This window comes from Bos taurus, chromosome 23 (genome assembly GCF_002263795.3).
Source record: "Bos taurus isolate L1 Dominette 01449 registration number 42190680 breed Hereford chromosome 23, ARS-UCD2.0, whole genome shotgun sequence".
In the NCBI taxonomy this organism is placed as follows: Eukaryota; Metazoa; Chordata; class Mammalia; order Artiodactyla; family Bovidae; genus Bos; species Bos taurus.
The window spans coordinates 9,379,403-9,390,139 of record NC_037350.1 but is presented as its reverse complement, the minus strand read 5'-3'; the positions used below and the strand labels follow the sequence as shown (position 1 = coordinate 9,390,139).

Sequence of the window (10,737 nt, the reverse complement as noted above, 5' to 3'; positions counted from 1 at the left end):
TCTCAGTCCTCCACAAACCCTGCTGGCTGATGAGCGGTGAGCTGAGCCCAGAAGTGGGGGGAATGATGGGCAGCCCCACCAGCTAGAATCGACCACCCCCACCAGAACCCCAGGCTCATTTGCCCAGTGTCTCCCCCTGCATGCACGGGCCCTCAGGAAAAAGGACCACTCCCCCTCAGCCCCCAGGAAAAAGACTATCAAGAACTGAGTTAGTCTAAATCAATTCTTAAATATTTAATTCCCATTTATTTAAAGTTCCATCAGTCTGTATACACTATTTATATTAAAAACACAGGAAGCTGGAGCTCCTAGCAAAAATATACATTTCAATTTTGGAGACTGTTCAGACACTGAGAAGAGCTGCATTCCTCAGTATCAGACCAGGTGGGGGATGAGGATGGTGTGTGTGGTGGGGGAGAGAGGGCGGGGAGAGGAGAATAGGGACCGGAGGGAAGAATTTTGCCATAGAGAGTGATCGGGGGTGTGGAAGGGCCCCTGGGGAAGACCAGACAGGACCCAGGAAGCCTGGGCTCTCACCCCGCATCTCCTGCCACCTTTCTCAGAGACCCCAGCCAGCTCCTCACACCTCTCCAGGTCCACTTCCCTCTGGAAAGGCAGCCTGGGCAGGCTCTGCTCTCCATTGGGCCAGCCTCCAAGCTGGGCCCCATCCCGAGGTGGAGGTGGCAAGTGCTCGTCACTGGGGGGACAGACAGGGCAAGGAGCGGGGCTGGGCCTGGAGGTCCTGGTCACCCAAGGCGGTGCAGGGAGAGTTCCAGGCGGCCGGCTGGGCCAAATACAAGGAAAGGGGAGCTCAGCAGAGCTGTTGCAACAAATGGGGGTCACAGATGTGCAGGATCTGTGAGCAGGTGCTGGGCTGGGTTCGCAGGACCCCACCGCCCGCCCACCCAGAGATCTGGCCCAGCCCAGGGAACTGGGGCGAAGCTCTGCGGCCATCCCTGGCCCCTCTGGGCCCTCACTTGCCTCCAGGTGAGGGAGAGGGGCGAGGAGGCCCCAGGTAAAGTGAGTTCAGTGCTCTTGGGGTGTGTGCTGGGGGGAGTGTGTGGGCAGGAGCTGCAGCTGGGCTGGAGCAGGGCCGCCTCCTGCGGGCACAGGCGGGTGTGCAGCCAGGCCCCGGCGGGGGGTGGGGCGGGGGGGAGAGCTGGGGTGCTGGTGGGGGACCCACCCCATCAACATCCGCCTCCCGTGAATCTCGCTTCTCTTCAGTGGAGGTGTGGGGACCCCCACCCGGAGGGAACGCCACCTCTATCCAGGCTGGAGGAGTGTACCCCAGCGGCCAGCACAGGGGGCCGTCAGTGACGCTGGCCTGGAAGCTCAGTGAAAAGACCAGGAGGATGGCAGGTATCGGGGGGCAGCCGCGGCCTCAGCAGGGCAGTGACCATCTTGGGGAGGCGGCCCCTGCCAGGGACCCAGGTACGAGGGGTTGCTCTGCAGTCAACTCAGGGCTGCTTGGCTTCCCCAGGAAGCCAGGCCCAGAGCGCTTAGTGTTTCTTTGGGGTCCTCGGCTATGAAGACGGGAGAAGGTGACCATGGAACAAAGGGCAGGCCGCACCCCCCTGCTCGGGCCCTGTTCAAGCTGCTGGTGAAGTGACACAAACTGTCTCAGAGGAAGACAAAGAGGGACAGACACGGGGACAGGGGGAGAGAGAGGGAGGGGGCGAGGCAGGAAGCATGAGACCTACAGTGAAGAAGGAGAGCAGCAGAGGAACGAGAGCAGACGGAGGTGCTGAGGAGGGAAGGGAGGCTGGAGCTCAGGGAGCCAGAAGCCGTGAGTCCTGCCAAGTGAGAGCGATCCCGCTGCTCGGACGCCCAGCGCTCAGGGGCTGGTCATGGGAGAAGCCCCGCAGGGGGCGGGGGGGCGGGGGGGGCCGACCGCCGCCTTCAGTACATGTCCTTGTAGATCTCCTGGAGCAGGGGGTGCAGCGAGGTCTCGGTCTCGGTCTTCTTGATCCGCTGCATCATCTGGGCGTGCTCCGTGACCAGCTGCCGCAGGTCGGCCATCTTCTGCAGCAGCTTGGGGAAGAGGTACTGCGCATCGGGGTGGTTGGCCTGCAGGTGGAACTCGAGGGCGCGCAGGATGGTGTCCTGGATGGCCTCCACCTGAGACACGTTCATGAGGCCTGGCCGGTCTGTGGGCACACAGGGCAGGGTCGTGGGAGGGAGGAGGCCCACCTGGAGGCTCGGAGGGCGGGCAGTCCCCTACCCCACACTGGTGTGGGCAACCTGGCCTTGGGGACAGTGGGCCTCCCGCCTTGATCCAAACCTTCTCTACCACAGACTACTAACAAGGCTATGGGCAGATCACTCAGCCTCTCTGGACCTCAGTTTCCTCATCTGTAAAATGGGAATAACAGAAGTGCCTCTGGCATAGAGTCATTATGAAGATTAAAGAGTTATAATCTAGGGAAATCTGGTGACTTCCCTGATGGCACAGGGGATAGGAATCTCCCTGTCAATGCAGGGGACATGGGTCAGATCCCTGGTCCAGGAAGATTCCACATGCCGTGGAGCAATTCAACCTGTGTGCCACAACCACTGAGCCCTTGCTCTTTAGAGCTGAAACTGCTGAGCCCACATGCCTAGAGCCTGTGCTCTGCAGCAAGAGCAGCCACCATGATGAGAACGAAAAATAGCCCTGGTTGATACAACTAGAGAAAGCCCGTGCAAAGCAACAAAGACCCAGTGTAGCCAAAAATAAATAAATAAAAAGAAACTGAAATAGCACCTGGCATGAAGCAAGCGCTATGCCACTGTCAGCATGAGTCTGATTATATTTGGTGTGCTGGAATTTGAAAAATTCAGGTAAAACAGAAACTTTCTCTGCCACCAGAAATAACCCCCATCAACACATTGATACGTCTCCTTTTCCTTCTGTCTCATCCGCATGTACTAGACAGAGCAGGTCCTGCACACACAAGTTAGTGCATGCGTGTCCCACTGCCATTGCCAGGCTGGCTCTGCGCAGGCCAGCCCCCCGCCCCCTCCCCGCCCCACTTACCTCCGCACAGAATGATGGCCGCGATGAAGAGAGCCAGGTCACTGTCATCAAGTTCCAGGGCATTGAACTTGACGGCAAACTCGAACTTGGGCTCAATGATGTCACTGAAGGGCTTTCGGAGGCTGCGCAGGAACTCCCGGGTGACGAAGCCGGTGCCGTTGGCCACCAGCAGCCCGTCCTTGTTGACGATGGAGGCCAGCATGGCAAAGATGGCCTCGTGCACGCCGTACTTGAGCAGGGTCACCTGGTCGTTGAGGAAGAGGTCGCCAAAGCTGGGGATGCTCTTGGCGAACTCGGTGAGCTCACGCACGGTCTCCACCGTGGTGCACTGGCAGCGGTAGAAGACGTGCACGCTGATCTCCTTGTAGGGCGGAAGACTGTTCACCAGCTGCTTCCAGACCAGGCCCTTCTCCGCCTGCCACAGCGTCTCGATGTCGTGGATCACAAAGGGCTGCAAACCAGGCCCCGTTAGAGGCCCGGCCTCGGGGGACCCCCGCCCGTGTGTGCTCCCACACCCTCTGCCTCTACCAAGGAGTAAGCAGGGAGGAGGCCCACTTCTCCCCGCAGGCAGGCGGGCAGCAGCAGGGCCCAGAGCTGCCAGCTGAGTTGTGACACTCACCGCCGTGTGGCTGGCCTTGCCGGTGAGGATGCCGCGGGCCTTCTTTTTGGTCATGTTGAAGTTCTTCAGGTAGGCGCTGTAGATGTGCTTGGAGAAGGCCCTCAGGTCGGCCACCTGGGGGTTGTGCTGACTCCCCTCATTGGCTGTCAGCCCCGCCACCAGCTTCCTCTTCTCTGCCTCTGGCATCCGGCCGAAACGGATGGCTGCGCAGGGAGGGGGACCGTCATGGAGGGGCCTGGCACCTCTAAGGCACGCGGGCCAGAGACAGAGACATGCTTTCAGAAGCTCGAGAGCCAGCAAGCTGGAATGCTGGGGTACCCCTCCAGAATACAAGCTCTGGAGCGGGGCAGGTCTGCTGGCTATCTTGTTCACAGAGTCTAGCACACACGGGCCCTAACTCACAGGGTGACTGAGCCACTGTGGCTGGGAGGCCGGGAGGCCGGGAGGCTGTGCTGCGTGGTGGCGGGGGGACAATCGCTGGTATCAGAGGCCTGTGCTTGAGGGCCAGCTTGGCAGGTGGCCCACAGTGTGGCTGGCTTCAGGCAGGCCCCCTCACCCTCTCTCATGAGAAAAGTGCAGCTAATAAACAGATGACCAGAATTAAGTAAGAGTATTCACATAGGAAGCATTCAAAAATAACAGACCAGGATGTGAATCTGGCTTCTCTCAGAGAAAACCTGAGAAGTGTTCAGTTACCCCTGAGATCTCCTAGAAAAGCTGCCTCTTCCCACCCAAGGGATAGGGGTCCCGGCTGATACAGACTAAGGGGAGGGATCAAACTCCAGACCTGCCCCCCTCCAAGACACAAGACAGATAGGTATCTGTGGGTGGAGACAAGTATACAAGAGGGCCTCCCCGTCCTCTGGAGGTCTGGCCCAGAGGGGCAAACGGGGCAGGCGGGCTATGCAAAATCCTACCAAGTCTCACGACAAGACTTTGTTGGGCACCTAGTGCACAGGGCAGGGCAGGCTCTGTCTCCTGGAGCACTGGCCTCCAGGAAACTCCAACCTGGGTCCTGGCAGCTGATACACATGGTCAGCTACTGGCTCCTGCCTGCCCTCAACAACCAAGGCCTGAGGGTCCTGGGCCTTGGCAGTGGCTTTTCACACCTTGTCGGGTCATCCAGGACAGGCTCCAGGAGAGTGGTGGTTCCAACACTACTGGAGTTGGGGTCAGTTCCCAGGTCCCTTCTGGGCCAGAAGAGGGTGAGACCTGGGTGCAGACAGGCGACTCCCCGGCCTGGGAGCGTGGCAGGTCCCAGGCAGTCTGGGAAGGCAGACCTCAGGCCAGCCTGTGCTGACTTTGAGACTCAAGGTCCAGATGGGCAAGGTCAACAGCTGACCTGCACGCTGGGCACTGCTCTGAGGGCACCCCCTTCTGTTTCTGGGCTCCTGGAAACCTGGTTTCAGGTCAGCTCACCATTGTGCGACATGCCCAGTGCCAGGCATTTCTGGAAGCGGCAGTACTGGCACTTGTTGCGGTTCTTCTTCTGGATTTTGCAGATCCGCTCACATTTCTCATATTCCAGCTTCATGCGGATCGTCCGACGGAAGAAGCCCTGAGGGAGTGCAGATCCATCAGGAAGAGAAAAACCACGAGGAAGGGAGAAAGGCTGAGGCTCCAGCCCTGCCCGCTGGGTTGCACTCAGGGGCTTGATTATACATTAAGATGAAACAATTCCTGAATTTGGAAGTAATGGGGGAATATCATTGGAGAGGAGAGGCAGAAGGAAAGTAAAACAATTCTAAAACTTTTGAAATAATTCAAAATAAAATACCATATTTAAGTGCTTCTTTGTTCATTTGATGACACCAAACACTATGGCTAACTTAATTTACTTGTAAAGCATCTGGTTCTACAGTTTTCTACGCAGTTGTTTAGTAAAATCATCTGTGAAAGTTTGATGGGTGTGCAGTTAGGAGAAAAAACCCAAAAGCACCCCTGGAAAAATAATTAAAATGTTTCCTTTATTATAAAAGAGCCCCTCCTGGGGCCTTGAGGCGCAGGAAGCCCTGACCTCCAGGAGGAGATGCAAGCCCAAGGCCCGCATTTGGCCCTGCATGCCCTCTCCTGTCCGGTCCCCAGGGGGCGCCAGCGGCCCAGGTGAGAGGCTGGGTCAGCACTGCCGGTGCCCAGTCCAGGCCAGGTGAGGGAACCCCTCCTCTGCTGCAGGACCCAGAACTCAGCCTGCAACTGGCCCAAAGGCCTGGCTGCCTCCCAGGCAGGAATTTCGCAGTGGATCTGGTCTGGGCCTTGCCTGGAGGTGGGAAAGCTCTGTCAGGTCAACTCACCATGCGAGCACAGCCCACCCTCAGCCCGTACCTTGCATCCCTCACAAGCGTGAACGCCGTAGTGGAAGCCCGACGCCTTGTCCCCGCACACCCGACACTCCATATTGAGGCTGCCACACGAGGCCCCGTCACAGCCCATCTGCAGTTGGTCCAGCAGTGAGAGTGGAGAGCAGCTCTGGGAGAGGTCTGCAGACACACAACACGGGGCGAGGTCTGCAGACACACAACACGGGGTGAGGTCTGCGGACACACAACACGGGGCGAGGTCTGCAGACACACAACATGGGGTGAGGTCTGCAGACACAACACAAGGTGAGGTCTGCGGACACACAGCACGGGGCGAGGTCTGCAGATACACACACAGTGGCTCCACCTCCTGCCAGGCCTAGGGACCTGGGGAGGTGACCAGAGCCCTTGGGGGAACATAGGTGGTGAGAAGACACCTATGTATCACAATCTTGGCTCAGCCACTTAAGGGCTATGTGACCTCTGGGAGTCAACCTTTCCGAGGTTCAGTCTCTTCACCTAGAATGTGGGGTTAATGACAGCTTCTCTGGGAGGAGGGTGAATGTGTCCAAAGCCTTTCCCCCAGACCTGACACCCTGAAGGTATTCCAGAAATTCTGCTCACTATCTGGCCGAGTCTGAGCCTGCCTGGGCAGACTCACCACTGGTGGAGAGAGGGCATGGGGGATGGCTGTGTTTTGGGAGGAGGGCAGCAAGAGGGAAAAAGCAGACAGATTCTCTTAGACTGTCCTTAGGAAGTGGATCCCTGGTTTACAAGGCTCCACGGGGTGGGCCCATGGGGGACAGTGTGCGGCATGGTTTGCGGGGGCTTCAGAAGTGCCCCCACCCCAGAAGTCTGATTCCTGCATGGACTCCAGAGATGCTGTGAAGAGTCTCTCAAGAAGCTCAAGCTCATTCCCACAAAATTTCTTGCTTGACTGAGCAGAAAAAGCAGAAGTCTCAGTCACGCTGACCGGGCAGCAGGCTGAACTTCCTTGAGTGTTTTCCTATTACTAATAAAGGCAAAGACATCTGAGCCCCGGATTGAGAGTTTCAGTGAGGAAAGCAGTTGGCCAAGGGGGGCTTTGGGGTATTAGTGCTGCCGGCTGACTCATTAAGGAGGGCTGGGGCCCTTCTCCTGAACGCCTCCTCGGACGCTCAGAAAAGAGCCCTCCCCGGCAAGGGGGCCTGACTGAGCCCCAGCACAACGCTACTTCGTGATGCCATGGGCAGCCCGTCTCCTCTGCCAGGCTAGCCTGACAGCCTGCCGTCCTCTGCCTTCTTCCCTGATGAATGCGCACCCTCCTCAGAGGCAGGGGCCAAATTCCCAGAGCAGAGGAGCTGGGAGCAGATGGTGCTGCAGGGAGACCCCAGCCATGGTGGTCAGCCCAGACGTAACGTGTTCCGGGCTGCCTTCTGCCCTCTCTACAGTACGGTCACTCTGCACAAGATCTTGACTCCTGCGACTTTCCTGGTGGTTAAGAATCTGCCTTTCAGTGCAGAGGATATGAGTTCAATCCCCGGCCGGGGAACTAAGACCCCACATGCCGCGGGGCAACTAAAGCGGGGTGCTGCAACCACTGAGCCCGAGAGCCACAATTAGAGAGACAGCCCGAGGGCGGCCATGAGGACCCTGCATGCCGCCACTGGACTTGATGCGCCAAACAAACAGGGCTCCCCAGGTGGGCCAGTGGTAAAGAAATCCGCCTGCCAGTGCAGCAGACGCAGGAGACACAGGTTCAATTCCTGGGTCGGGAAGATCCTGGGAGAAGGAAACGGCAGCCTGCAGCAGCTGCTTGCCTCCCGGCTGTGAGGGTAGGGGTGACACAGCCCCTGCTTCCTGAAAAGCTGGGCCGGTCACAGAGGCCAGGCGCTCCACAGGCTGCAGCTGTGCCGCTCAGCCTGAGGACAGGGGTGCTCACTTCGGGGGGCGGATGGCCTGGGGGAGGGAGCCCTTCCGGTCTCAGGGACCCTTGAGTGCACTCAGAGTTGGGCACCCCCGTCAGGACATAAGGGCCACAGGGCAGGGCCTCCATCTGCCGGGGCGCTGCTGCTGGACGTAGGGCAGGTGCCCCGCGACTCTGGACTGAGGGTCCTCCAGCCGCCTGGGTGCCCGGGCCTCAGTGCCCTCTGGCTGGAGGGGCTGGGCAGAACCCGCCACTCCTGGAGGGCATGGGATTCACGTCACCAGCTGCTGGGAGAAAAACGAGACAACACGTGACGAGGCTCTGTGGAGACCTGCGCAGATGTGGCAGGGAGGGTTTCCGGCACTTCCTCCCGATCTGTGTGGTCTGTGTGCGTGTTCGCTTTCTGGCACTTCTCGTAAACGGTGTTGCTTTTGTGGTTTGCACGTCTGCCTCCCCTGCTAGCCTCGACACGTCTCTACTCACATTCTCTTTGGATCTCGAAGGCCACCTCCTGCACCGAACCTGGGTTCACAGTGACCTATCACCCCAGGCTGTTCCCACCTCCCCATGAAGAGGGGTGCTTCCTTGTCCCCGCTGTGGCCCTGGAGGGCTGGCAGGCGTCTGGTCACTTGGTTGCTGCTGGCACTGCTTGTGGCAATGTCATCCTCTCTCTTCACTCAATAGACATTTGCTGTGCACCTGCTGAGCACAGAGCTGGAGTTGGACCCTGCCGTCAATCAGCGGAGGTGAGGAAACCAGGACCCAAGGCAGCGAGCGGCAAGGCTGGCTGGCGGCGGGGCAGGCAGTGAGGTGCAGGCCTGCGGGGGAGCTGCTGCTGGGCGAGGGGGTCAGGGAACGTGACCGCTCCCCTCTCTGGGCTCAAAGGTCAGGGCTTCGGACGACCCCCAACTTGGTTCCAGGTTCTCAGAAGCAGCAGGCCTGGTGTCGGGGGTGAGAATGGACTCAAGAGCCCTATGGGCAGCTCAGGTCAGAGTCCAAGGCTCAGACCTAAGCTCTGTGCCCTGGGCCTGTCCCCTCTGCAAATGGAGTTGACAGCAGCGTCTGTCTAGAGTCATGGTGAGGAGCATAGGAGTTAACAGAGAAGCTCTTGGACCTTGGCGGTGCTGTGTAAATCCGCTTCCGTGAGGATGGGACTTAAGGTTCTGCAGTTCTCAAGCCTGTGCCCACATGGCAGGGGCCAGGCCTTCTCCTTCCTCTGGCTGCTGGCTCCTCTTCTCCACGGCTTCACAGAAACCAAGACAGAGGTGGAGGGTCTTCTGCTTGTGAGGCTGGGAGAGCTCTGAACGAGACTGGGCACCCCTACTCCGCCTGCCCTGCTCAGCCTGGAAGAAGCCAAGGTGCCAAGCCCTTGTACCAGCGACGCAGGCAATCTCTGGACGGCAGGGAGAGGCCCTGGTGAGTATCCCGGGGGTGGCAGGGAGCACTCAAGAGAGCTGCAAACTGGACTGGGGAGAGACAGGCACAGGGTAGCGCCAGTGCCCCGGTACGTCTGCTCCCCGCCAGGTGGTGGGAGGCCACGGGGAGGCACGGAGGCCTGGGGCAGGAGTGATGGGACAGCGCCAGCCCCCAGACCCTGCCTGTTTGAGGGGGTAAGAGAACACGAGGAGCTGACACACGGCAGAAGGGGCCGGGGAGCTGAGGGGCGGGGATGCACGGAGTGCATGTATCCTGCAGGGGAGGTCTTGCTGTGGGGAACCGGTGTGTTGGGGTGTTCCTGGCACCTCATGGTGCGCTTTCCAAAGACAAAGGTTCTGTTTCTTCCCTATTCACCACCTGGCTTAAAAGTTTATTCTCCAATCGTCACCATATCCTACCCAAAAGTGACAATGGCAGAGTGTTCCCCACTCAAGGGACCCACTTCTGAAGGCTCCTTGCCCACCCGTGATCTCCCAGTGGGAGAATCCCAGGGAGAGAGGAGCCTCGCGAACCACAGTCCATGGGGTCACAAAAGAGCTGGTAGGACTGAGCAATTGAGCATGAACATCATTTCAAACCACCCTGGGAGGCAGTAACTGCCACCATTTAAAGATGAGGGGACCGAGGCCCAGGAAGTTACAGGTTTTGTCCAAGGTCACCTGTGCAGTACATGGCAGGACTGGGATTGGACCCTGAATCCGAGAACCCCTGCAAGGCCTGCGTGTTTGAGGCAACAACACCCTCTGTCAGTGCACGCCCAGTGTGTCAGGACAGCCACTGGACGCTTCACACATCAGCCTCACGTGACCCATGCGTCAACCCTTCAAGCAGGTCTTCTTCAAGACTCTTTCATAGATGAGGAAACAGGCTCAGAAGGCTAGGTGACGTGCTGACAGTGGCTAATTCTGTGTCAGCTCAGCCAGGCTAGGTACCCATGAAATCAAGTTTTTAATCAAATCCAGTCTAACATGTTACTATGAAGGTATTTTTTGATATGACTGATATTTAAATCAGGACTCCCCACATGTGAGAGGCCCCTGCCGGTCAGCTGAGGGCCTTAGGAAAACGAGATCAAGGCCTCCGCAAGGCAGAAGGAATGCTGCCTGCAGGCTGCTTCCGACTCGAGTGCCATCATCACTGCCCCCAGGCCTCCAGCCTGCTGGCCTGCCTGCAGAATTTCAAGTTGCCAGTCGTCATAATTACATGATCCAATTCCTTAAAATAAATCTCTCTCTCTCTCTACACACACACACACACACACACACACACACTCGGTCTTGGTTCTTTCTCCACAGAACCCTAACACTGTGGCAGACTAAGAATTATAGCTCAGAACCCCCAGGGCTGAGCTCTGACCCCCTGCACTGGATGACCACCCAAACCTACGTGTGCGTGCGTGTGTGTACTTGTGTTCATAACTACTAATCAATAGTTTGTGACTAGGATCAGTGAGGAGATGAGT

At 58.2% G+C, this 10,737-nt stretch overlaps 1 protein-coding gene across 8 annotated transcripts in view; it reads right to left on the bottom strand.

The window, feature by feature from the left end:
• Positions 1-209: 209 nt before the first annotated feature.
• The window catches only part of PPARD (peroxisome proliferator activated receptor delta), an 85,654-nt gene continuing 75,126 nt past the window's right edge, over positions 210-10,737 (bottom strand). For 4 of the 8 annotated variants that reach the window (XM_059880228.1, XM_059880230.1, XM_024983411.2 and 1 more), the window contains 4 exons: positions 5,055-5,193; positions 3,636-3,838; positions 3,017-3,467; positions 220-2,147 (listed from right to left, as the gene is read on the bottom strand). In XM_059880228.1, the coding sequence (XP_059736211.1) occupies positions 1,900-2,147; positions 3,017-3,467; positions 3,636-3,838; positions 5,055-5,193 (1,041 nt within the window). In that variant the 3' untranslated portion in view covers positions 220-1,899. 8 annotated transcript variants of the gene reach the window in all.